Raw genomic sequence first — 27,256 nt, 5'->3', positions numbered from 1 at the left:
ACCCACACCCCCCCTCCCCATCCCCTCCTTGTTGTTGTGTTTACCCATCAACGTCACCTCACCTTAGCAACACTACGCAATCTTGTGCATAGTCTTCCGTCATTACCTTGGTTGGCTCTTTGCATCTACTTTGCTTTGCTCCTACCTACCAACACACACATATACACGCATACACACGCACACGCACACGCACGCACACACACACACAACCGCAAATCACTACCAGGAAAACCTACTACTCGTTGTCGTCATCGTCGGCAATCTTTAGAATCATTTGGTGGAGGCCCGGAGACGTACAACGTAAAAACCTAACATTAGCTTATGGGCTGGCGTAACGCTGGTCCTTTTCGTTCATCCTGGATATCAATCTCCTTCTCGAGCCCCGCGCCCGGGGCTCCGAGTCACCGGCCAGCAAGAAGAGCTCAGTATCTAATGCATCTCACTCAACCGGAGCTACACGGGGATACACAACCGCACCCTCAGCCTACACACAGTCGCCGGCGCAAAGAGCATCGCCCGCATATGCAACTGGATCGCCGGGCTACGCCACTGCACCACAACACTATGCTCCCATGGCTGCCTACCCCCAACAGGCACCAACATCAGCTCCCAAAGGATCCGCACCAATGCTAGGAGGACCCGTTCTACCCGCCATTGCAGAGCTTCACCGACGGAATGAGTCTGCGCCACTTCCTCAATTCCGCCAACTCTACACAGGACCCCATGGACCCACACCTGCACACAGCGGCCCAGCAGCTACTAATGTTTCTCCTCCATCAACACTGAAGCGTCAGGCATCCCAAACCCCACTCCCTGACGAGAGCCCCGCTAAGAAACAATCCAAATGGACTCCTGAAGAAGACAATCTAACAATAGAACTGCGGGGCCAAGGCATGAAGTGGGATGACATTGCAAAACGACTTCCCGGCCGGAGTTCCATCTCATGCCGGCTGCGATACCAAAACTACCTGGAGAAGCGAGCCATCTGGGATGAGGAGAAGAAGAACAAGCTAGCACGACTTTACGCCCGGTACGTACATTAGAAAGAGAGAAAGAGAGAGAGAGAAAAAAACGACTAGGTTTTGACTTATTTTGGACGGCCCCGAGAGGCTGGCGGTGAATGTTTTTTTGGTTTGTTCGGTCAGGCTGGCTGCATGCAAAAGACATCTCACACACACGTGCGACACTGCTCGGGCGAGGAAAAAACAAATACTGACTTTTTTTGGGAAATAGATTCAAGGACCAGATGTGGCAGAAGGTTGCTACCGAGATGGGTATTCCCTGGCGTTCAGCCGAATCCATGCACTGGCAGTTGGGGGAGCAGGAGATGAGTGCGCGCGCCAACGCGCCAGTGTTTCAGCTCCACCCATCTGCAACGGGAACAGGCATGAGCTCGCCATCGCAGGTGCCTGTCATACCCGCGTCTGCACCCCATGGCTTTACTCCTGCAAACGCAGCTCAGTTGATGCCAAACCCACCGCCGATGCCACCGCAGCTTCACCAAGCACCGCCGGCGCCCATGGCCCAAGGCCCAATACACGGCTACCACCATCGCACAGACAGTGGCTCCAGCGCCGGTGGCAGTGGTGGTGGTGGCGGCGGTGTCGTCGGCGTCGGACGCAGGCGCAACAGCTCCTTCAGCCGGCGACGAGCAGACGCTCGTTCACGCTCGAGCGTACCCCCTCAACTCGGCCAACCTCTCCCACAGATCCAACCGCGATCCGAAGAAGACCTAGTGAGCGGCGCGCGAACCGCACCCGTCCCGGACATGGCGGGGTCACTGAAACGAGAGGGCGAGAGCCTCAGCTACATGGAGCATTACCAACGGCGGCGCCAGCAAGAAGAAGAAACGGCTTCCTCGGCCCCAGCTTCAGCTACCTCTGCACCACCCCCACGATCAGATCCTTCGGACATGATGCAGCAGCAGCAGCAGCAATCGCAACACCAACCCCACTCGATGCGCAGCCCAGATCGAATGTCCCAACACAGCAACGCAGGCAGCATCCACAGCCTCAAACGCGACCCGGAAGATAGCACCGCATCGGATCGCCGCTCCCTCGCCTCGCCCTATGAGCGTCCTACCTCCACCGTGCCATGATCTCTCCCTCACATTTGTTCCAGTTTGAAGCGTTCTTTTCCCTCTGTCTCTCTCTCTCTATCTAGCATCACTGCGGTGTTTTTGTTTTTTCACACACACATATACATTGACGCCTCTCGAACGAATCTTCTTTTTTTTCAACCTATAGATCTTAAGAAACTCTCCTTTTTGTTGTTGTTATTGTTGTTGTTGTTGTTTGTCATTCACTCTCTCTCTCTCCCCCTTTCCCTTCTTTCCTTCACCCCTCCTCACTTCTCCCTCCCTCTTTTTTTTTCTCTTACCAAAAATGGCCCTCAGGCTTGGGGATTTTTTTGTTATAGACTTTGTTTTTTTTCTGCTTGCTTACTTTGCGGGGGGAGGGAGGGTTTGAACTTATGGATGTTTATATTATGTATACACACGCCCCCCTTTTTTTTCTTTCTTTCTTCTTTGCGCAATGGGGGAAGGGAAGGAAAAGGGAAAAAAAGGAAGGAAGGGTGGGAGGGGGGGGTAAAGGGGATATACGAAAGACCAAACCAAATTTTTTTCGGGCCGGGACCGTAATAATGAAGGGAAAGGCGTACATGTCTCTTGTTTCTTTTTTGCTGGTCGGAAAGCTGGTGTGTGTATGTGTGAGAGAGAGGGAGGAAGGGGGTGGAAAATAGGAACATGGGGAGTTTTGGTTTAGAGAATTGTGTTTTTTTTTGTCTTTTCCTGGGAAGTCTCTTGTTTTTTTGGGGGGAGGAGGGAAGGGAAGGGAACAGAGAGAGGGAGGGGAGGAGGGGCAAAGTTAGGTGTTTAGGTATAGGCAGCATTTGGCGGGGGTGGGAGGGAGGGAAAGGCGTCATGAATACCCACTTTCTGTCTGTTTTGAAGAAAGAGAGAGAGAGAGAGAGAAAGAACGATTGTCTTGTTTGTTTGTCTTGTTTGTCTGTTTGTTATTCTTTCTTTCTTTTTTTCGGGGGGAGCTTTTTGAATTACTAGATGGATGAATGGATGGGATGGATTGGGATGAGGGAAACTGGGTTTTGGCTGGGGAAGGGAGAGAGAGAGGGATGTAGGTTGTGTGTGGGGGCTTGCTTCCTTGCTTTCCTTTCTTTACTCTTCTCTCTACTACCCATACCCGAGCACGCCAAACCCTCTCTCCCCCGTTTTATGCGAAGATCATGATGTTCAATCTTTCTTTTCATTCTTCTATGGCATTTAGCGTGGGATTGTTGCTGTTTTTTTGGTCCTTTTTTTTCTTTTTTACAACTCGTACTTCTAGTTGTGTGGATGATACACATTACGCAAGTCTCTTTTTTTTGGGAGGGTTTCTTCTTCTTGCTTACTATCATATCTCCTTTTTCTTTCTTTCTCTCTCTCTCTCTCTCTCTCTCTCTTCCAATCATCTATATGGTTTACTTGCTCTGTTTAGTCATGGTTTCCCCCCCCCTTCTCCGTTCTTTGTTTTGCTTCTTGTTTTCCTTTTTCCCTTACAAAGCGACTTTACTTACACGATTGCATTTCGTTATCGTTCGGTGGCATTGCGGGGGGGAACATCTCCTGTTAGCGTTTGCTTGGGGGAGGGGTTTTTTTCCTTTTGTCTTGTTTGCATGCATATGGAAAGAGGTTTTGTTCATGCAGAGAGAAAAATGCGCGTCTGGTTCTCCCGCCTTTCCCCATCCCCCCCTTTTTTTCCCCCAACTGTGGGAAAGTTGTTCGTTCTGCGGGCATAGGCATCAAGGGTGGGGTTTTAGAACATTTTGCCATAGCGTGGTTTTTTTATGGATCAACGGGTAGGTTTTACACGTCTCACGTTTTGGAATTTGCGTTTCTGTTTCATGGGCATTTTCTTTTATGTAACTAGACTTTTTTCTTTGTTTTTACGTTCTTACAGATATATATACGCATGCTGCAAAAAATGGTATATAACTTATCATGTTTCTTTGCGAAAAAAAAACGACACAACTTGTTTTGAGAAACAATCATGTTGGCTTCGCATGGCACACAGGATATGGAATGGAAAAGAATCAGTCGTAGAAACACACTTCCAGGACCAACTCCCCCCCCCAACAACAACAATTGCAAAGTACCATGTTCACTCAACAAAGTTCAATGACATGCTCAAGCGATCAAGTTTTTTTCCTTCTTGACACGTCCACCCCGGCCAACTGTATGTCGTCAGGCATTTCCCTTGCTTGCAGAGCAGGGAGGGGGAGGGGGGGGGGCAAACAGAAATGTGGCGGTGAACATGGACACATAACCGTCACACCCACACGCACACTGAAGAGAACAAGACGCGGTAAGGTTCGTTTCTCGTCTACCCCAGAATGGCCCTTGCTGGGTCTTGGGCCCCAAACTAAGCGGTGCCGATGACGTAACAGCGGCGCGATGCAAGTCTCAAGAAGTCGGTCAAGCAGCGTCTACGTGGCCAGCGCTGGAGGGGTTTGGTGTGCGTGAGAATGTGTGTGTGTGAGTGTAGAGGGGGGGGGGGTAGCTGCGCTGTCACCGTTTCCAATGAAGCAGGGGTGTGGTGGGTTTGCGCGCAGCCAGGGCAGTTTACTTCTAGAGGCGACGACGACGACGAAATTTTTTTTCCGACGCCAACATCAGAAAGTGTGTGTGTGAGAGTATGTGTCGAAGGCTTTCCCGACGTGTTTGGGGTGGTCAGGTCGGGGAGGGGTGTTGCAGCTAGGAAATTGGGAGGAGGGTGTCGAGTGCGTTGGCCAGTGGACTGCAGACAGGGCTCTTAGCACTGGAGACATGTGAGGGGCTAGTGATTGGGCAGGCGTGGTGAGCAGAATGAGAACAAGTGCGGGTTGCATGAACGGTTCGCTGTCCTTGCATATGGTGGCTAAGGGTTAGGCTATTTTGGGAGGGGGGAGTGGATGGGAGAAGTGGTGTGTTGGAGGATGCATGTGTGGGTGCATGTGTGGATGCATGTGTGGATGTGGGAGTGGGTGTATGTGTGTGTGTATGTGTGTGTCATGGTTCTTGCAGAGGGTGTTCAGCCCCGCAAAAGCAAAGATTGCACGGCTGGTCTTGCGCGGCCCTGCCATGTTTGACCCGTGTAGGGCTGGCTTATCGATAGCAGAAATCAGTCCGCCCTCCCACGCCCGACTGGCTGACGGACGGACTGGCTGACGGACGGACTGGCTGACGGACGGACTGACTGACTGACTGACTGACTGACTAGCTGACTGGCCTTGGGCGACGACTTGCTCGCTCGTCATCCCATGTTCCATCAGACCACGCTTGTTTTGTTTCCTTTTAGTCTTGTTCTGGTTCTTGTTCTTGTTCTTCGGCGACGACGACAACGACGACGGCGACGGCGATGACGGCGACACCTTGTTTCTTCTTCGTTCCCCCTTTCTTCCTCGTATCCCCTGTTCCTGCTCGCTTCCTCGCTTCCTCGCTTCCTCGTCTTCCCCCCAACCCCCTCGTATGCCATGGCCAACGCTGCTGGGGCCCAGCGAGGCACAAGGCACAAGGCTGATGGATGCCATGGACCGTCGGTTCCCGCCCTCGCCCACGGTCGGCGGCTGTGAACGGGCTTGAAACAGGCTAGCCGACAGGCCCAGGGCAGAGTTTGTGCCCCGGGCGTCAGGCCATGGACTCTTGTGGCCGGCTTGGGAGTTCTTTTGTTCTAGAAGGCCGCTAGCATGACAAGTGTGGATGTCCCCAAGTGTGTGTGTGTGTGTGTGTCCCCAACCCCCCTTGCACGGCATACCCGTCACCCGCTCCCCCAGCCGTCGTCGTCACACAACCTCAGGCATAACCAAACGCACACACCCACACCAATCCCACCGTCAATGCATGCAACATGACGCCAGAAGACGGCCGACCTACAACTTGCGACGGCTTTTGCTTCGCTCCTCTCAGCTCTCCTGTCGCCCGTCCTGGCCTCTGGACGCCCTCGACGCTGCTTGCTGACAAAACTGTTTCCCCCGGCTTAGCCCTGCATGCGCCCAGCACTGTTCGCATGATCCGAACCACCAGCTGCCAGCCTGTGTGTAAACGCCCGCTGCCGCCGCCGCCGCCATCTGGATGCTTGGCGCCCCGACTTTGGGTGCATGGTGAAGTGGTAGCGTATCGTCGCAGCAGCCGCCTGGGTATGGGTATGGGTATGAGCATGAGCATGTACACCTGCTACTGCTATATCTATGCGTGGACGTGCACCCTGCGTATGGTCCAAGACAGACGTACTTACTCTACTTACTCTCTCCAACTAAGTAAGCAAGCTGGCCAGGCCACCAACCACCCATCCACCCATCCACCACCATGACACCACCATGACACGGCTTTTCTTCCCTGGGCCTTCGAGAAGCCTTCCTATCTAGGCATCCTTGAATTTCCCACCTGTTCGCCAACTGCGACTCATGCCACCGCTGTACATGACGATACCCTTTCACTGCACGCCCAGCCTCACCACCGCCTCTTCTCCTCCAGCCCCGCCATGGCTTCCCTTGCCTCGCTAGCCAGGGCGTTCCCGTCCAGCCTACCGCACCTTTTTTTTTCTCCCTCGCATCCATCACATGACCATCACCTGGCCCCTTGCACTCACACACAACCCATCCTCGTCCCTGTGCCTGCAATCCTCCCTTTTTTTTCCTCCCTGCCCTGCTTTTGGCTTCGCGGCCATGGTCCCGCTCGCCGGTGGATGGATGGATGGATGGATCCAGCACGCGACTTTCTGATCGCCCGGGACCGCTGATCGCTGCCTCGGACCCAAACCCACCAAGGGGCATCCCAAAGCCGTTCCATGTCGCAACCACTGCCATGCCCACCAGTCATGAACCATGGCTCCAGATGCCCTCCCCACCCACACGTTTGCTCTCTCTCCCTTCTCCTCCTTCCATCGTCAGCCCTTTCTTCGCGCTCACGCTAGCGCTCAAGCGGAAGCTCGTCTCAGGAAACATGCACCCGTCATCCGTTCAATTTCGGCACTGCAACGGGCAAATTTTGGCCTGCACCCAGCCCTGTTGTCCACGCCATGCCCGTTCACCCACTGCCTGGGTGCCCCCAAAAGCACACCGTTGCATCGCCGTTGCCGCCTACCCTGGAACATGACCTGAAGCGTCGCAGTGCATGCTTTTTGCTCGATAAAACCCATCCAACAATGGCATATTGAGTCGCGCCCGCCTCACAACTCCCCGAGGCCCCCCGGCGTGCCACTTGCATCAAAAACCACGACTCGTTCGGCACAATGCAATGGGGGGGGAGGTTCGCACTGAATTTCTTTCAGGCCCTGCCCGGCGTATTGCAGCCGAAACAGTCTTTGTGCCTTACATGCTACACTGGCCCCACGTCCTCTGCACTAGACTATCAATAACTCAAAGGACCGCGCTTGCCCAAATATCGCCGATCAAGTAGTTCGCTGCCAGTTCATCGGAACTTAATCAGGAAGTTAAACGCTTAACTCGCCGAATTCGTTCATGCCCCCAAATTCGCGCACCAACACCGCGATTCATGCCGGATACCACAGCTAGCATTCCCTATACACAACAAAACATGTCGTCAACGGCGTCGATAGGCCCAGACTAGGAAATCCACGACTGCCATAATTGTCTGACCGTCGTCAGAGGGGGTTACCCTTGTGACGAACGACATGATGAGACAGCAGCCGGCACGTATGTTTGGGGAGTGGGTTTTTTTAGGGCTGTGCGGCCTCAGAATCCAGGCGGAAACTAGCCATTTCGCTCGTTGAAACTAACAAGCGACAACAATTCAAATACAATCTTCCAATCTGATGAACAAGGGAACCCACGGGACTTCAGCTCCACTAACATAACACAAAACCTATCCATTTTTTAACATGATTGTAGTTTCATCGATCCACCATTTATCCTCTATGTTTGTCGTAGTGTCCAGTTGTTCCATAGAGGCGGTGTCACGCAGCGCCACCAAACCCGCACTACCTTCAAGCCACAACAAGGTCAAGTTAGTATGACAATTCCCCCCAAGGTTCCGCCTCAAGACGCGCCCCGGTCACCTGGCTCTCGCTTCGTAATCTATCTTTTGGAGGGCACACTTGCAAAATCTCTCTACTCTGCTAAGCCCAACAAGCGTCCTACTACTTCCCTTTCTCGGCGCCGTCACGTCTGTCAATCTCCATCTTCACCGGAAAGACAAAAACTACGCCAGGAACGTTCATGTAGTAGTAGGTCTGCGTGATGCAGGGCCCCCGCCCGCCCCCGGCCCATCTGTCTACACCGCTTCTCACCGCCTTGGAGCTAGAAGGACCTCACCTTTTTTTTTACTTTACTTGCACTTTCCATGCGTTTCTCTTGCATGCTCTCTCCACTAAAGCTGGAAACGATACCCTCGCTACCGGAATTGCCCGTTTTTGTGTCACGTCGATGTCACTCTGCTGCTAGTTGCCGCTTGTGCATGTCATGCAAGGTCTTTGCTGGAAAGTTGGGGACGTACATATGTTGTGGCTGCATGTACTGTAGTATAAACTTGGTATTTTGATAGAGAGGCGTTGAGGCTGAGTTACACCGCCTTGGAGGTGTACACCGCTTGGATATTGAGGTGAGTGAGAAGAGTAGTATGCGGAATGTTTTGTAGTCTTCGTCTTTTGTGAAACGATTGAGTATCTGGTGTGATTCTTGGCTCCTGACCGTCTTCGTTGTTGTGTTTTCTCTCCATTGAGAACTTGGGTGATGGAGAAACGACCTCCATATTGATATCCTTGACGAGTAAAGTAGCATATAGAAAATGTCAAACTACACGTTAGACCACACGTCACTCCCACCGTATCCACCACTCCCCTATTCACTCTAAACTCTCATCTACATTCCCAACAAACAGCCACCTCACCACATTCATCTCAGCCCCCCTGCAAGCCAAATTCTCATTACACGACCAAAAGTCGAAATTGGCCTTTACACCCACAGCCACGTATCTCCTACATATTCTCCACATCTCAACCACCCTTGCTTGCTACTCTAACTCGGTTACACTTGCTTCCACTCTAGCTCGATTACACTTGCTTCGATCCCTACCTCGATCACCAATTACTCTAACCCTTATATCTAGAATCGGCAAAAGATACAGTCATCGCGAGGTAGTGGAGTAAGTAGCTATCCAACCAGTACCCCAGCCAAACACACAACTCATAGTCTGCACCATAAACTCACGATCTTGAATCAACAGCCCATAGAGGAGCGCAATGAGCAAACAACCCAACATCATCATTTGAATCATACCAGTCTACCATTTTTTTTACTCCCTTCCCCCCCCCCCCCCAAAAAAAAAACAAGCGCCTCATGTCAACAAGGATACCGGTATGATGAGATTTACTCTATAATCTAAACCCCTTCACCTCCTATCTTTCCTCTTTTTTTAAGGGGGGGTTAGGAGGGTTCTAAAGTTGTACATCTCCCTCTCTCTCTCTCTCCTAGACGCGTTAGGAATCCAGAGTGTTTTTACCACTATACTCTACTACTACGCAACCTCTACCACTGGTAACCACACACACACACACACATATATACAAACACACGCATGTACACACGCATGTAGCCTTGCACCACAAAGTACTAGAAGATCCACACACCGCAAACCTTTCCCACCATATGCACATTTCTAGCTAACGTGTGAATTATTCAATCATCAATCACTAAACCCTGCAGGAGAGCAGGAGAGCTAAGATAGATAGATAGACACATACAAGTGAAGCCCAAAACCCGCACATGTATACATCGCATTCAGGACCCCCCCCTCTCCCCACACGTGCGTACATATACCAAGAGGTCCGAGTGATGGATAGTGGGTTATGCTATATAAGTAAGGTGTAAGAGATACTCGCCGAGTGGATGTAGGGATGTAGGGATGTGGGTTGAAAAGTGGTTCGTCGATCCACTTGGCTGCGTTATGCGGAGGGAAAGGGAAGTGTCTGGAACATTGGGGGGAAGGAGGAGGATATGCATGTATGCTTCGATATGTACATGTGGAAAAAGCATGGGAGAAGGGGGAGAAGGGGGGGGGGAATGGTGTATGCATATGTAATGCATGATTGTTTTTGGAAGCTACTGTGGGAGGTGCGTGGACTCGCGTGGAGCGCTGTGTGTTGTTGTGTGGCAGGGAGGGTGAAGAAGAGATGTAGGCGTTTCAATGGAGCATGAAGGAGACGAGGTGTGTTGTTGTTATTGTTGTTATGAAGTGAATATGCATGCATGATGTTTGAATGCTGCGAGTCTCGTTATCCGATATACTGCTGATGCATCGCATGGGCAAGACAAAGTGGTTTAGAAAACAAGCCACGCTACTGACTGTGAAGGTGAATTGAAACTCCAGCCCATACCATGTTATGCTATGCTATCCCATGTCATACCCATACGATACCATACCATGCCAACCAAACCTTAAGCACCAGAAAGAAAACCCCCCCACCCAATCTACTACTACTCCTCAACATCCACAAACTTCTCCTTTGCCTGTGCAAAGAACACTCGGGCTGTTCCGGACCCAATGTTCCTGATACTATACGTATTCCCTAATGCAACGAATCAGCGAACAGTTTTCCTTAAAAAAATACCTCATGTGATGTATAAAGTGGGAAAACCAGCGGGAGCCAATCAGCGCGCGAAACGCGGTATAATGTGACCGGCAAGCGCGTCAAGAGCGCAAAAACAGTCACAACAACGAACAACGCGAAGTGATGGATAAAAAAAGGGGTGACATAGGCGAAGGGGGCTGAAATGAAAACGGGGCTGCGAGAGGAAAAAAACTGGGGTGGTGGCTGCAAAGCCAAAGAAACAACAGCCAAAGACGTTCCTCTGTTCCGTTGCGTTGTTGAAGAAGAGGTAGAGAGGTCCCACACAACGCGCGCGGTAGCCGCCTCAAACGACAGGTACTTGCGTTTCGCGCAGCAGCGAGCAGTCGAATCGGAGGAAAAGGTCCAGCCAAGCCGAGGGCACAGCAACGCTACTCGCCGTCTCCAAATTCGAGGGAGGGTAAAACGCAGTATGCAAGTGAGGTACCCACGCAGGCCCCATGCACCACGCACACAACGGCAGTAGCTCCGCACGTGATGAGAATAGGCGCCCTCTCGCTTGGCCCCCACATGATGGGACCCGCTCGCTGCTGCTGCTATGTGTTCCTGGGGACCGTGTGACGTTGCAGGGCAGGAAAGAAAGAGAGCGCGTAAGTGTGAAGGGGAAAAAAGTGGGCGTGCGTTGTGTGCCAATGTGCATCACAGTTGCTCTAGCGTCGAGCGTAAAGTGACGGCGAGTTGTGCAGAACGCGCAAAGGGCGGGAAAATAAATATTAAAAAAAGAACGAAACAGAACTACTCAAAGGAACAATGTGTGGGGAAACGACTGAGAAAGGAAGGAGATAAAAGTTAAACGTACCTCGAGGCACTTGCCAGATGCCATGTTTGTGGATCGTGAATTCATTCTCGTGAACACGGACCTCGACAGTGCCCGATTGCACATTGAAGACCATGTGCATAAATCGCGAGTTCTTTGTGCGCTTCATCTGGTCAGGACCCAGCTCAATGAGTCCCCAGTTGAAAAAGGAGCCGCTCGAGCCAATCTTTGCGAATTTGAATCCGCCGTCGCCGACTTCTCGCGGTTGGATGCCCTTCTCCGCCCATGCAATATCTGTGATCAAAAAGTTAGCAAAAAAAAAGACTCATTGTGCCTGCATAAAAGTGAACTTGCCGTCTTCAATAATCTCATCAGAGGCACTGTTAATGACCGGGTCGTAGCCTTTGTAGTTGCCCACGAGCCTGCCCTCTTTCTCCTCCCAAGGATCCAGCTCAATCTCTTCCTCTTCAACCATTGTGAGCCTCTTCTTCTTGCCTTTGGGTCCGTACTTCCTGTTTTGCCTCCGTGTCTCTTCTACTGCCGCGCTCTTCACAATCGATGTCATGCTTCCGTCAACGTCGTAAGAAATGTGGTCATTCTTCCAGAAATCAATGGGCGCAACCCGATGCCTGCCTGTTCGTCCAACACGAGCAACATTTTCTGGATCTATCTCTCGGAAGACGGAGAGATGACGTCCACGTCCAAACCTTGAGCCGGCTGACGTAGTTGACATTTGATCAATGTCTTGCTTGCTCAGAGGGTTTCCGTATACATCTACAAGTTTGCCAGCAGCAGCATCGTCAACCAAAGGTGCCTTCTCTTTTGGTTTCGCTTTTGAGCTCTCCTTTGTCTTGGGTGCTGGTTTGGTCTTGGGTTCGGCGGCTGGCGGCTTGTTCTTGGGCTCCGTGTTGGCTTTGGGTCTTCCAGGAGGCTTGCCAGGCTTTTTGAAGGTTTCCTCGTTCTTCTCTTTCGTGGCCGCATTCTTTGTTGATTTTGATGCCACTGTGTTCTCCTTCTCTGCCGCAGGCTGTGTGCGTGGCGGGCGTCCTCGACGTTTTGGTGCTACTGGTGCTTCGTCGATCTGCTCAGATTCGTCCACGGTAGTTTCGGCAGGTAGTTCGCTAGCACTGGCTTCCAGGTCACTGATATCAGAAACACGCTGAGATCTCCGTCGCTGAACAGTAGGCGCAAGTCCACTCTTCTTGCCCTTGAGGGATTCTGACGCCTGTGCCCCAGGTCCGCGCTTCCGTGGCTTCTCTGTGACCTCTGATTGCTCCTCTGGATTATCCACAGCGTCGCTTTTGCGCTTTCTGCCCCTCTTGGCTGGCTGCTTAACAGGTTCTGTGACAACTTCCTCCTCTTCCTCCTCAACCAATTCCTCGACAGCCTCCTCACCAGCCATTGATTCTTCTCCAATCTGTGCGACAAAACTCTCTTCTGCAAAAATGGCGGATTCCTCATTCGCCATGAGTTCTTGCTGGACCATGCTCTCTTCCATCATCGCACTCGGTTCCGGAAGTGGGGATTCTTCACCATCCTCGGGGATATCGTACACATCTGAACGTCTTCCGCGCCGCGCACCTGATCCACTCAGCGCTGGGGTTTCTTGCAGGCTAGACTCGTCTTGCTCGAAATCAAGTCGCCTTGCAATCGGGTGTGATGAAGCGCGAATGGGACTAGAAGGGGCGGCTGAGCTTCCTCTTGGCACCATGGAAGATTGTCGTCGCGGCGAAGAACCAAGGTGAGTTTTTTTGGGCGAGCGCGATCGAGGCGGAGGGAGATTTGTTCGGTTGCTGCGCAGAAGTTGGTTTGATGTGGTAAAGTCTGGAATGGAGCCTGGTTACAGTGTTAGAATACACTCTTTTGCACGCGCAACATTGCGCTGGACAAGCGCTGTGGAACAAACGCACTTTCCTGCAGTTCCATCGACTCTGATCCTGTCGCGTTTCCGCTGCGCTTGGGTGGGGACTTCTCTGGAGACGAGAAAATGCCAGAAATTGGCTCGAGGCCATGTTCGTCGTAAACACCCTTGTCTGCCAAAGTGATACCCGTCTTTCTGCGCAATGTTAGTATGCGCGCGCAAAGTCGCAAAGTGCATTTACGTGCCTTCCCTGCACGCCGACGTTGTAGTAATTATTTTCGCGATTTTCGCGCTTCTTTGGGGGCGCCATTTTGCTGGGGAGCGAGTGGTGGTACCGAGAACGCGTGTTGTTGCGATTGACGCGTCGTTGTTGGTATGTCGAGTTGTGGGCACCGTTGGTTGAACATATGTTGTTTGGGCTTGGGTGGGATGTAAACGAACATACGCGGGCGTACCTGGGCTTGGCGAACGTCAACGCAGAAGAAAGTGCACCACCACCACAAGCACGGGCGTAAGAATACCATTAGGCCATTACTACTAAGAGATGAAATATGACATGAATGCATATTGCCCGCATCTCAATCACAACCTCTCCAATACACAGCTTACCGTCAATCCCCTAACCATGCACCACATCACGCCATTTCCCATTTCCCATTCCCACCACTCTCCCCCCTCGCATAGGCTACCCAGTTTGCCCGTTGTAGCTCCGTGCCCCCCCACACACATTCCTTGAGTACTGCATGTCAACTATCCTGTACACAGATTAACCTGGCTTAGCGCACGTCCATCACGGTGCAAGAAATTGGCGCGGGTATAAGTTGAGGAGCCCACCCAATCGTGGGGACTTTTCTCGTGTCTTTATTCAACCTCAGTCAGAGTCTTTGGCTGCTCGGCCACAACCCAAAGACTAGCCATCCGCCAAAAGAGACGTCGCTCTCCTACAGTCACAGTCCACGTGCAGACCACGCACTGCTCCATTCATTGCTCGCGTAAGGATCCGCTCTCCTATCCACCCACTTTTGTATCTCCCACCAAACGCTCTTCCTGGATCAAGACTTTTCCGATAACCAACTCTCTTGACAGAACTGCCAACTCAGGAAAAGGCCGTCCAATCATGCCCGGGCGACGATATGCTTTTCGTGAAGCGTCGAAAAACGGCAGCGAGCCGCAGAATGAAAATATACAAGAAAGGAAATCGTAATCATGTCGATGATTCGTCAAAGCCTGGGCGCAATCTCTGCTACCCTAATCCCGACCTGCTGTCACAATTGCATGAAGGCAGGCTGGTGCATCGAAACTCATTCTAGATCAAAACATCGACGGCACCTCGTACCACTCTAGTTGGGGCAGGCGCTCTGGACGTGGCCAGGCTGCTTGCAGCGGTAGCACACACGCTCAGAAGATGTCTCCTGGGGGCAGTCACGAGACAGGTGACCAACCTCGCCGCCTAAACAAAGTCAGTGACAGTCATCTTTTGTCAGCCCTATCGTATCCACTTACAGTTGTAGCACTTCTGGCCCTGGGTGCAGTCACGGCTCATGTGACCGAAACCACCGCACGAGTAGCAGGTGGTCTGGCGAGCACCACCGTAACCACCGGCACCGCCGCCGTAGCCACCACGACCTCCTCCAAAGCCACCGTTGCCGTAGCCGCCTCCCTGGGAGCAGTTGCGGGCAATGTGACCGACCTGGCCGCACTTGTAGCACTCCTGGCTGCCGCCACCACGGCCTCCCATCGGGGCACCGCCGTCCTTGGTGCACTCACGAGAGATGTGTCCAGTGCCGCCGCAGCGGTAGCAAGTCTTCTCAGCTTGAGGAGAGCTGCACTCACGGCTAACGTGGCCCTTCTCGCCACAGTTGTAGCAGGTTGGGGTTCCCTTGGTAGGGCACTCGGCAGCGCGGTGAGACGCATCGCCGCCTGCACATTGTTAGCAAAAGGCGCGTACAGCGTGTGAATCTGCAAAGAACCGCTCAAAGGACAGAAATGGTGACTGAGCTTGCTGTTCAAGAAAGCGACTGGCATCTTGCCCATTCAGTGTACAAGAAAATCCAGGGCTCGCTAAGTCGACCATTGCGGGGTCACAGTGGCGAGGGTGCCGTTTCGTAACGCTGGTAATATTCAACTTACAGTTGTAGCAGCCACGGCCGCCAGCGCCAGCAGCAGGAGCAGGAGCTTGGTATTCCATGATTGAGTTTGTGGAAGAGACCTATGCTTGTCAGATATTACTTCGTAGTCGCATGGCACATGGTGCGGGCATTGCTCTTACTGGAAGTGTCGTACGAGTAATGGAGGGAGTGACGTTGAAAGGCGATGTCTTCTGGTAAGTGATTTAAATTCAAAGGGTCGTTTGAATCGTACTGGCACCAATTGATGAGTTTGGATCGTTGTAGGAGGAACCGAGGGGCACCACCAGGGCAGAGAAAATATGTGCCCGCGGTTGTGTTTGCGCTAGTCTAAGCGAAATGCGGTCTAGCTCGTCGTTTGCTCCTTCCCAGTGTGTGGGTCGGGATGCTTGTTGGAATGAGGGACCGTTTTTACTATGGTTTGCGTGCGGAAAGGGCCCGGAGCGACTGTCTTCGGTCCGCGCCCCGGCGTGCTGAAGGCTAGGTCCCCGCGTGATTGGGGCATCCTCTCTAACTCCAGCTCGACGTCATTGGAGAGGCTGCCATCGCTTGACAGGCCTCGTGCAGATCGCCGGCTGTTCATGCAGCTAACCGGGCAGAGATAGATCGTGCAACCCATCGCACACGTGGTGCTATGATATGCGAATAATATTATTGCCGCCGACGAGCGCCGAGCGCGTCGATGCGCCCGTCCCTCAGACGCAATCGTGGGTGCCTTTGATGAGGCTGCTCAAGCCAGAGGCTGCATCTGCCTGTGCCAAAGGCTCGCATTCCGAGGCCTGGTGGCACAAACTATGTCTTGATCTACCAGAGTCATCGACTGCCCCAGTATGCCACTACCGTAGACTCAGTAACCTCAAAGGGTCAAGTACATGCGTGGGTATAGGCATTGGGATCACAAGCGATTCTCACACAGCCTACAATACCATGACAATGACTCGGGCGGTTCAGTGGCGTTTGTTGCATAGCGGGTGATACTGGCAGGGCGTTGAATTTCTATGAATGCACTAAGAGTGTTCTCCTAGTAGGCACAAGCAAGTCACAACACGGCGATTTGATACCGCGAGTTGTATGCTGTTGTGGATTTCCGGGTTGATCTGTGAAGAACATCGCATTGCCGCAATAAGAAACGACGGCCAAGTTGCATACCACGGAACACCAGTCCTGAAGTTCTGCGCGTGAAGTTCTCGTAGAACGCAGAGGGCCATACCAGAAAAGTTTGTAGGCCCGATACCTACACCAAGGGTCTAGAAGCATGTCTAGCCTGCCCTCTCCACCCCCAAAGAACCCCACCGCTACCGACCCACTGCAGTCCTGAGCCCCTTTTTGCCCTTCGCCGTTGCTCCAGCTCTGACACTTATTATATATATCGTCAAATCTTTTGTCCTTCCATCAATTCAAGCAACAACTTGAGATCGGGCTTGTGGTTTAGTGGTATAATACTCCCTTAGCATCAGTTCTTCCGCCTTCAAAAAGCGCAAAAACAGGCCTGGGAGTGGTCCGGGGTTCGATTCCCCGCGAGTCCATCTTTTTGTTTTTTTGCATCTGTGACGGACTTCCCGTACTGCTAGTCGCCTGTGTGGTGGGTTGGTGGAGGGGCTCCTTTTTTGCACCACGGTAAGCAGCTGGTCTGTGCGCCGCGCCTTATTCCGTTAAGGTTAAGGGGACTTCATCAATGCGATCCCGAGTCGCGAAAAGAGCCCTAGAGGTTTTTCTTGAATCAGTATAGAGTATCTCTTTTTCCACACACGCACACACGTTCGCTTTACGACATCATCCCCCAAAGCAAAGCGACTGTCGAGTTGGACGTGGTCGAAGGCTTGGTTAGATGGATGGTATTCCGAAAGAGGAAACACATCAGAATGATCTGTATCGAGTGCGTGGCCAGATGCCTTCGTTTGCGCACCGTATGGTGAATACACAACTGCCGTGGCCCTATGTACTTACAACGGTCCCTGATATCCCAACAATCTGGGCAAAGGTTCGCTCGCGTGCCAAAGTTCCTTGTGGTCCTATTTTTGTTTGTTTCTTCCACCTTGCCGATCTTAGCAACAAGAGTTAGCGCTAGGGCCTCCGGCAGCTTGTATCGGTATCGGGTCCGTAGTACGTAGAAGAAAGTACCCTTATCTCCACCAACACTGCCCACATCAGCCAAATCCCAGTGAATACACGAACGACCAGTAGAAAATACTTTGTAACAACAATTGTGCGCTCTAGTGATCTGTCACAACGCTCACTGTGGTTCCTCGGTATTGAGGCAAGACACGTCCGTTAGGCGTCCGTATCGCCATTTGAAACGACGGCGGTCGACGCTTTTATCGGCAATGTTGGAACTCTGAATAAGATTTTGCCCAGCCATTGGAACGAACGTACCAATAGGCAGCATGGCAAGAAAAGTTCCACACACGAGAAATAGTCCGGTCATTTTGAAAATAAAGCGCCGATTCGTCACCACCAAGAAAAAGACCATCCGGCAGCAAAAGGGCCCTGGATTCCGCATGTGCATCCATGCAGCACGGCGTGAGAGAGTGAGCAGGTATCCTACAAACAGTCTGGACCGAACCAGGAACTCCAAAATTGGGGTTATTGATGTTTCTTGTTTACGCGAAGCGCGGACGCTAGCAAGATCCGCGCCTCCATCAGGAAATAGGCCAGGGGCATCTTCTTGGCTGAGGGAAAGCCATAGTGCCCCTAAACCTTTCAAGGACAATCGTACTTTGTAATAGCACGGCAAATAATATTGATAGCGAGGTATCCTCGCAATACCTATGGTTTGGGCGATCAAGAGCTTACTGTATCTCTGAATTCAACGGTCTACAGAAAGAAGTAGTCGCAAACTTCATGGTAACAAAAGACATGTGGCACACGTCAATTCACCATATAACTAGACGCAGCCACATGTAGTGATTTCATGACTTTAATCAACGTTATCCGTGCCTCAGGTCAGCCATTGCAACATCTGACACACGCTGGGGGCTGAGCCGTCCACAGCCAAGCACGCTACATGCTGAATCGGCATCCATATTGGTTTTTATCCCCCGAACCCGGGGCAAAGCCTGTCCATTCTTGGCTGTGCGCAAATGGACATATATCATAAGTACTCACTCATGCGGTAATCTTTGCTTCTTGGTTACCCTTCCCCTCTCTTTGTTCCATCAAAGGGGTCTGTCACTCGTTTAAGTATCGCCTTTTTTGCATCATACATAATATTGGTCGATCATTCACCCACCCACCCACACTCGCTTGTTTTCTCATTGCTGCGCTTCAGTTTGAGACAGTCGATCGCTTCAAATCAATTCGGATCATGCGTTTCACAGAGTTGTCCGCAGCGCTGCTGCTGGCGCCTTTTGTGGCTGCTCACAGTAGTGGTCATACTCCAAAGATAGTTGGATCTGGATCAAAGGACATTGGCAGACTAAGGAGCAGGAACATCCTCGACAGTCGGGCTCCTCGGGTCGCTGGTCCTGAGAAGGCTCTCAGCAAGCGTCAAGGCGGCGCTGATGGTCGATGTGGAGCTGACCATGGTAACGCAAGCTGCGCTGAAGGATACTGCTGCTCCACAGCAGGTTACTGCGGAAAAGGATGTAAGGAATTCGAGTGTCTGGTTGATATGAACAACAAGCTAATGTTAGATGTCTAATCAGCGGACTACTGCGAAGCACCAGACTGCCGCTTCCAGTATGGTCCTGCCTGTGATGCCAACCAAGTTCCTACTGGAGGTAGCACCCGTGACACTCCTCGTACGAAGCTCGGCAACCAGCCATATGGTGGCGAAGGCATCTATGATTGCGTCGTCCCAAACACTATTGCCATTACTTACGATGACGGTCCATATATCTACACCAGCGGTGTACTCGACCAGTTCGCAGCCTACGGTGCCAAAGCGACGTTCTTCGTCACTGGCATCAACATTAACAAAGGTGCAATTGACGACAAGAGCACGCAGTGGCCATCTATCATATCTCGTATGATCGCTGAGGGACATCAAGTTGCCAGCCATACTTGGTCTCATCAGGATCTTAGTACCATTACAAAGGAGCAGCGATACGACCAGATGGTCAGGAATGAAGTAAGTGGTGACACAGGACGAAATCAATTACTCAACTGACTTTGTACTTCTAGATGGCTCTCACAAATATCATTGGCAAATTCCCGACGTATATGCGTCCGCCGTACTCATCTTGCACTGCTGCATCAGGGTGCCAGAAGGATCTTGCAGACTTGGGATACGTTGTTTCCTACTTTGATCTTGAGTAAGCATTCTCAAACATAATATTGAAATCACGCGCTGACTTGTGAATTAGCACTGATGGTTAGAAATATTCCACAACTTCTCTTATCAGCACCAGCCTTGCTAACAGCCAACAGACTATAACAACGTAACACCTGATCTGATTCAGAATTCCAAGAACAGAGTCAGTGCTGCGATCAACCCGAGCAAGCCAGCCGAAGACAACTTCCAGGCTATTGCACACGATATCCACCAGCAGACGGCACAGAATCTCACAGGCTACATGCTTGATTTGATGACACAAAAGGGATACAAGCTGGTCACATTGGGTGAATGCTTGGGCGACCCAGAGGCAAACTGGTACCGCACTCCCACCAATCGACCAGCCTCGTCGTCTGTGTTCACACCGCCTGCTTCTTCCACTGCCTCGGCAGCCGGCAGCGCCACATCCAGCGGCGCTGTCGTCACTCCTACGGCTGTGACTCCTGACAGTTCCTGCGGCTCCAAGGTGGGCTACACATGTCTCGGTAAGATTGGTAAACATGAATGGGTCCGACGCTCGCTAATCAACCTAACAGGATTTGCCCAAGGAGAGTGCTGTTCGCAGTATGGCTTCTGTGGAAACACTGCGGATCACTGTGGAACAGGCTGTGACCCCAAATTTGGCAAATGCTCAATCGCTGGATCTTCGGCGCCTGCCAGCCCCGCGTCTTCAACCGCCGGTGGGTCTACTCCGCCAGCATCCAGCACTGGCTCCGCTCTTCCAACTGCCACCCCCTCCAACGGGGTGTCCCAAGATGGTTCGTGTGGTGGTGCGAAAGGCTACACATGTGCTGGCTACTTTGAGGGCGAATGTTGCTCGCAGTAAGTCTATCTCTTTTTTTCTTTTTTCTTCACGAGACCATGTAGCTGACGAAGCTTGCGTAGATATGGCCGGTGCGGCTCGAGCGCTGACTACTGTGGAACCGGCTGCAACCCTCTTCTTGGTCGATGCGCGTCTTCCGCATCTATCCCGATTCCCAGTGTCCCTGCAACTAGCTCACCAGGCAGTATGACTACGTCTACTCGCCCAGCGACCAGTCCAGCGACCAGTACCCGAACATCCTCAGCAACCAGCACTCGCACATCGCCAGCCCCTGTCGCCACACCTACCCCCCTCAAGCCGTCGCCGAACGGACGCTGTGGAGGAAATACTGGCTATACGTGCAAGGGCTCGCGCTTTGGTGGATGCTGCAGCCGTAGTGGACAGTGCACCTTCGGCATTATCTCGTGCATGAGCATCATGGGCTGCCAGAGGCCTTTTGGTACCTGCCTCAGATGAAGCAGTTTTTTTCTTTGTGTTTATAATTTATACAGGGTGCCAGTTCTTTCTGTAAATCCTTGAATAGTGTATAATCCAGGCAGTGGGGGTAAAGCTGGAAATCTGTATAGTAAAGATACAAGTAAGAGTCAGATGGCTTCCCAAGTCCCTAGGAAACCTACTACATAGCTGAACAAGGGCCACCTTCACTGCCTTCACTTTAGCTTTGTGGGGTGATGAGAGGCGACTGATGGTGGTGCATGAGGAATGGGCAATCGGTAGCCTATAATTGCAAGATGGAAAGGCCGGATGGAGAGGCGGCTACATGAGAGATATGATGTGGCCAGGCTTGGCACTGCAGAGTGAAAGTCAGAGGCGCGACTAGGCCGTCTGTTGTCGTGACGTGGTGACGTGCCACCCGGTCCCGGAGCTCCGCCGCGGTCGTCCCAATTGCGCTAGCGTACTAGTAGCTTCGAGCAGTCGGCGCCAACCAAGTCACCTCAAACTTGTCGAGCTTCCTTCTTGCACCCTCAATTGACAACTGCGCTTCATCGCAGCTCGTCACTTGCATTTTCTCTCTATCCCCAAGTCGTTTTCTTCTTACACGGTACTTTTCTCTTAGTTCAGCTTTTACGGGACCCAGGCTTCGGCCGCGCACGCGAATTTTGGGTATTGAGTAACGTACGTCGCCCACAGCGTCAGCTGCTCATCGTCAGCAGTGAGATGCGTGCGTTTGCCGCCTTTACTAATAACAGACTAGATCTGCCCTTCCATCCCTCACCATGGCCGACCTGCAAGAGCTGTTTGCCCGGCTCCAAGGTGGCGGCTCGAGCAATCAGCAGCAACAGCAACAGCAATCGCAGCAGCACGGCTATCAGCCGCCTTCTGTCTCGTCGCCCATCTTCTCTCCCTCACCGAGTGGCCCACAGCCCCATCATCACTCTGCCGTCATGTCACCCAACACGTCCATGGCGAGCACGCCTGTACCCGAACAAAGCCATGTGCCGCACCAGACGCCGCAGCAGCAGTCAACCAACCTTCTCAACCTACTGCGCTTCAACTCACAGTCTGGTTCTGCGCACTCCAGACGCGTTTCGCAGCAGTCGCTGGCTCAGACGTCTGATTTGATGGCAAGCATGATGGGTGGCGGTAGGACGTCATCCCAGAGCGCTCCCTCTCAAGCTCAGGCTATGCCGGCGCCCGTGCCTTCGCAGCAGCAGAACCCACAGGACCTGCTCCTCCGCCTGCTCAACCATCCTAAGCCAGCCCAGTCAAGCGGTCGCTCTTCTCGGCCTGTCTCAGCCGCGTTCTCGCCGCCTGTCGCGTCTAACAAGCCTGAAACGGTTGTGGACGACGTTGTGCAAGATTTCGCCGACGCTGAGCTTGAGCAAGTATCTGCTTCTCCCGTCGCCCCCGCACCAGGAACATCTGCCTCATCCACAAAGGCTTTTGGCTCCAACAGCAACGAAGCTTCATCACTCGCTCCAAAGTTCACATACGTCAATCCGTTTGACCAACTTGAAGCTGCAAGCCCGCGCAACCGCACTCCTGTCCAGCAAGGCTCTAAGCCACCCGCCCCAAAGGTCGAGATCCTCAAGAAGAACGCCCCGGAAGCTCCTCTCCCGCCGGCCGACGAGGACGCTCCAGCTCATGTACATGAGTCTGTGGCTGAAGCCGTGAATGACTTGGCCGAGCAAGTAGGGCAGCAAGTTGAGGATGCACTTGCCGAAGCTGAGAGCAAGTCAGCTACACCGTTGCCTGAGGAGGCAAAGGTAGAGAACCTAGAGGTTCAAGAAGTACAAGAGGTCATGACAGAGATTGCTACTGAGATCAAGGAGGATTTCGAAGACCCCAACAAGGCCAAGGAGATGGAAGCGAGTCTCTCAAAGCCACTCGCGGCTGCTTTGAAGGACGTTGCTACCGAGATTGCTGAAGACAATGTTGCTGAGAACTGGGAAACTGCCGAAGCCGAAGAAAGCCTTGCTAAGGGTGATGACCAGACGGTAATAGTCTACAGATTCCCTATGCGTGCCTTCGCCTCCATCCAGGTCAACCAAATGCCGCCCCGCAATCTCTACTTCAACAACGAGCTCTTTATGGACATTGCTCGTTTGAAGAAGGACTTTGACCAGATTGACCGATCTCTCGTTGCTGCAAGCAAGAACTTTATTGTCTATGCCCTCGTCAAAAAGGGTGGTTTCCGTATCATTCGTCAGGAGAACGGACATTATCGCCAGGTGTTTGAGAACCACCAAGAGCGCATCTTCAACATCGCTCTCTGCACCTCTGCAGATGATGCACAACAGCCACTTGAGAGCATCCTTGGCATAGGAGTCAACGGTACTGTCTTCTGGACATCCCTCGATCCTGCTCGTGAGGACCAGTTTGGCGAGAATCTCGACTCTCAGGGCCTAATGCTTCCCCCGTCGCCATCCCAAGATGATAACACATCTGGAGGTCAGCTCAAGACACGCGCCAAGCCATCCTCACGACACCCCGAGTTCTTCGCTGTTGGCCGGGGCAAGTCGATCCACATCATTTTCCCTCGAGTTGCTGCAGAGTACGCTCGCACCAAGAGCCGTATCTGTCACACCGAGAAATATCTCAAGGAGCGTTCTCTCAAGATTCTTACCGGCAAGGCCGGAAAGGACTTTACTTTCAGTGAGGACGACACCATCATCGTCTCATTGGACAAGGCTGGCCGCATGCGCTTCTGGGACATCCGTAGCCTTACTGAGCCTGACCTGGGCAACCCTCGCAGCCCACCCCGACAGGTAGAAGTCTCTGAGACCTTGCTCGAGTTCCACACTACGACACCGAACGCCAAGTCATGGCCCACTTCGGTCTTCTTCTTTGACAAGGACAAGCCTTACACTAAGGGTATTGCGCTGCGTTATGTCATGGTCGGTATGAAGCAGAATCACGCCTTCCAGCTGTGGGATCTTGGTCTCAACAAGGCCGTTCAGGAGATCCATTTGCCTCATGAGAACGAATCAGATGCTATCTGCAGCGTTTCGTTCCACCCCCGAACTGGCATCATGGCAGTTGCCCACCCCACGAGGAACTCAATCTTCTTCGTCCATGTGTCATGCCCGCGTTACAACCTGCCAGTCCTGAGTCAAGCAGCCTACATCTCTCGCTTGGCTAACAAGGGTGACAAGGGCCAGAATCCTCTGCCTCCAGTCAATGCTACGGCCATCATGACAAGCATCACAGAGTATTCGTTCGCTCCAAAGGGCCAGATCAGAAGTTTGCACATGCTCAACGAGCCTGCCGGTCCTGCAGACGTTGATGACCCAGACAATGCTGCCCTCTTTGAGCTGTATGTTATGCACTCCAAGGGAGTATGCGTCTTGCGCATTCGTCGAAGTGACCTTGGTTGGAAGAAGGAAGGTGAACCAATTCATCCCAAGGAAGCCGAGGAAGAGGGTATTATTTCCATCTCGACACTCAAAGCGCCACAGCCTGTTACAGATGAGTCGTCTACTACTGGGGACACTCCTGCACCCAAGTCTGTTTCGGACCGATCTGTTCGCGAGACTCTGAAGAGAGAGAGCAGCAACATCTCTAAGCACTCAATGAACCCAGAGGCTGCTGTACGCGCATCTACCTTAGCCAAGGTCGAGAGCAAGCAAGATGCGGCTCGTGCAGCCATCATGAACGGTGGCAGTGAGAAGGCTGAGAAGAAAAAGAAGAAGCGCACGGCCGCCGCTGCGGAAGCAGCCTCTCAAGTATCGGTGGCTCCATCAGTTGCCCGCGCACCCACGGCCATACCTACATCATATGCGCAAGCTGCACAGGCGCTTCCTGTGTCCAAGTCTCCTGCACTCATAGAAGCTGCTCCTGAGGCGCAACCTTCCAATGCCAAGGTCACAGAGTCAACAACAGAAACGCCTGATTGGGCTAAGCAGCTTATCAACAAGCACATCCAGCAACAAGCCCCTGCTACTCCTGCTGTTGCTGGCAACGCTTCTGCTGGTCCAATAGACTCTTCAAAGCTTGAGGAAATTCTTCAAGCTGAGATCAGCAAGGGCTTCTCTCGCGAGTTGGATGTCATGTACAAGCGATTCGACGAAGACAAGCGCGTTCTCAACGCCGCGAATGGTGCCAAGCAAGAAGCGATACTACGCATGGTCTCCAGCACACTAAACGAGAACGTGGAAGGTGTCATCAGGAAGATGGTTGATGACAACATCCGTAACGTTTTGCTTCCCGAAGTTCTGGCGAAGACTTCGGCTACTGTCGAGCAAGGTCTTCAGAACAACCTCAAGTCCGCCCTGGGACCCCAGCTCTCGAAGGAAGTGGCCGATTCAGTGTCTCGAGCTTTGAAACAACCCCAGACAGTTCAGCCACTGGTTGATCAGATCGTCAAGAAGATCGGCAACCTTGAGGCCATGGTGGTTGCTGCTGCGGGGTCAGTTGTCAACCCTGCCATCTCAAACTTAAGTAACCTCATCGAGCGTCAAATCGCAACCGAGCTTCGTCAAGCTCGTACTCAGCGTCGCGATGACACTGCCAAGATCACCACGCTGACCGAGACTGTGCACACCTGTCTGGACACGATTCGAACCATGGCTGCGACTCAAGCTGAACTTCAGTCACAGGTGGCCAAATTGCAACAGGCCATTGAAGAGCGCCATACTCAGGCTCCTTCTCGTGGAGAGGGTACTATGCAGGCCGCGCGCTCTCCTCAAAAACAGAAGACTCCAGAGGAACTAGAGATTGACGCCATCCATAAACTCATGTCGGAGGGCAATTTTGAGCAAGGTACCATGCAGTGGCTGCAATCTGCACGTAGTGCTGCACTCTTCGACGAGGTCTTTGTGCGTTACGACCCTGCCTATCTCAACCAGGTCAGCCCACTGCTTGCACTCTCGACCGGAGCAGTGGTCTCTGAATCGTTGGGTCGCAACCTGCACGAACGTCTTGTCTGGCTCAGTGCTGTCATCAGAAGCGTTAATCCCGCCGTAAGTGCACTACTTCCCTAACCAGCTTTCTCAAGCTAACAAGTTTTTAGGATGCAGAGATTCGTGATATCATCCCAAAGATCATGGATGTCGTTGTCCAACGCTTGACGACTGCGTACATCCAGCTTAATGAGAGCACTCCTGGTAGCCCGCTTCTTCGCGCCATCTCTCAGCTGGTCAACAAATGTCATGAAATGACTCGCGCGGCTACACTCTTCAGCCCACGCGGATGAAGTGTGAGAGGTTATCCTTCAGCACTAAACCCCAACAATGAGATGATCTTGCGCTGAAAATGCCTTGACTTCCCATGTTTCAAGATGGATGGGCTTGTTTCTGGACATTGCTCTGGATTCTATCGTGCTGGTGTTTATTGAATTCTTACGTTCGACATTTGTCGATCCGTCATGAATGTCATGATCACTTGTCACCTGATGAACATGGGTGCAACACTCGTGTACCGTCGTTCCAAAACACGTTTTCACTTCTGTTTCAACTTTTTTTTATCTGGTTTTTCATTCGATGTGTATTTGAGTTTTTCCCGGATACCCACTTCTTTCGTTTTCAGCGTGTACTCAATGGCGTAATCTGACTGTTCAATGATGCTGGAATGCTCATTTGATTGTCGAATAATGCGGGCGACGATACGCTGAGTGCAAGGATGCTGAGGTGGATATGGCTCTGCTTTTGCTAGGTCTAGCTAGGGGATGTTCATTGGACTGATGCCTTTTACGAGACGTTATCCATGAACAGGTAATTGGGAGGGGGGATGTATGTGTGTACGATAAATGGGTTAAAGGCAATGATTCTCAGCATATTTTCCAAGTCCCGTTTTAGTCCCACCCGTGACCTCGTGAACTCAAGATGTTTTATGTGTGTAGACAAGAGCGACCGTATTGCGCAACGGTATTGCGCAATACCAAGCCAACATGGATGTGCAATTCGGACGATGCGCAAGTACCTCTCTCTCCTCCGTCCTTCCACAGACCACAAAAAATCGCGGCCCTCTTTGCAACCTGCGATGAACCAAGCGCCCATCCTACCAATCATACCCCTCACCCATTTCGTCGCACAACCGTTACAGATTCCACCATGAACCCTTGCCCGCCCACGCAACCCCCCGTCGTTTCCAGTCACGCTGAAACACCAACCAACCCGAGTCCCGTCCGCCGCGACCCCAACGACTGGTGTGGCCACTTCACTCGCAATGCCCTTCCCCCCCGCATGAATTCTAGTTTAAATGATATTAGTCTGGGATTCCCATTGTCACGCATTAGATCAGGGACGAGGATGGAGTGGGGGTGGGGGCGAAAACGAGCGTTGAGGCAGCGTTGGTCGCAGGCTATGTGTGCGTGTGAGATGGTTTTGTGGTATGCCGGGAGTTTACTTACGTGGACG

The 27,256-nt window shown here is 52.2% G+C and overlaps 5 protein-coding genes across 5 annotated transcripts; 3 read left to right on the top strand and 2 right to left on the bottom strand.

Moving 5' to 3' along the window:
* Positions 1–572: 572 nt before the first annotated feature.
* COCMIDRAFT_85952 (uncharacterized protein) lies at positions 573–2,098 on the top strand (the record flags this gene model as incomplete). Its single annotated transcript, XM_007686342.1, has 2 exons — positions 573–1,030; positions 1,234–2,098. 2 exons carry the CDS (start codon positions 573–575, stop codon positions 2,096–2,098), a joined length of 1,323 nt encoding a protein of 440 aa, XP_007684532.1.
* A 3,839-nt stretch (positions 2,099–5,937) lies between these two features.
* Positions 5,938–6,840, bottom strand: COCMIDRAFT_23286 (uncharacterized protein; the record flags this gene model as incomplete). The annotated part of the gene is made up of 2 exons (XM_007686306.1): positions 5,938–6,239; positions 6,279–6,840. 2 exons carry the CDS (start codon positions 6,838–6,840, stop codon positions 5,938–5,940), a joined length of 864 nt encoding a protein of 287 aa, XP_007684496.1.
* A 3,627-nt stretch (positions 6,841–10,467) lies between these two features.
* Positions 10,468–13,547, bottom strand: COCMIDRAFT_33589 (uncharacterized protein; the record flags this gene model as incomplete). Its single annotated transcript, XM_007686321.1, has 5 exons — positions 10,468–10,559; positions 11,419–11,670; positions 11,731–13,212; positions 13,287–13,432; positions 13,483–13,547. 5 exons carry the CDS (start codon positions 13,545–13,547, stop codon positions 10,468–10,470), a joined length of 2,037 nt encoding a protein of 678 aa, XP_007684511.1.
* Positions 13,548–18,667: 5,120 nt separating this feature from the next.
* On the top strand, positions 18,668–20,462 carry COCMIDRAFT_85895 (carbohydrate esterase family 4 protein; the record flags this gene model as incomplete). The annotated part of the gene is made up of 6 exons (XM_007686341.1): positions 18,668–18,947; positions 19,008–19,432; positions 19,486–19,616; positions 19,668–19,675; positions 19,732–20,121; positions 20,173–20,462. 6 exons carry the CDS (start codon positions 18,668–18,670, stop codon positions 20,460–20,462), a joined length of 1,524 nt encoding a protein of 507 aa, XP_007684531.1.
* A 1,214-nt stretch (positions 20,463–21,676) lies between these two features.
* Positions 21,677–26,094, top strand: COCMIDRAFT_2174 (uncharacterized protein; the record flags this gene model as incomplete). Its single annotated transcript, XM_007686286.1, has 2 exons — positions 21,677–25,861; positions 25,912–26,094. 2 exons carry the CDS (start codon positions 21,677–21,679, stop codon positions 26,092–26,094), a joined length of 4,368 nt encoding a protein of 1,455 aa, XP_007684476.1.
* Positions 26,095–27,256: the final 1,162 nt, after the last annotated feature.

This window comes from Bipolaris oryzae (genome assembly GCF_000523455.1).
Source record: "Bipolaris oryzae ATCC 44560 unplaced genomic scaffold scaffold_18, whole genome shotgun sequence".
Taxonomy (NCBI): domain Eukaryota; kingdom Fungi; phylum Ascomycota; class Dothideomycetes; order Pleosporales; family Pleosporaceae; genus Bipolaris; species Bipolaris oryzae.
Note: the sequence above shows the minus strand (reverse complement) of the source record. Positions and strands in the feature narration are given on the sequence as shown.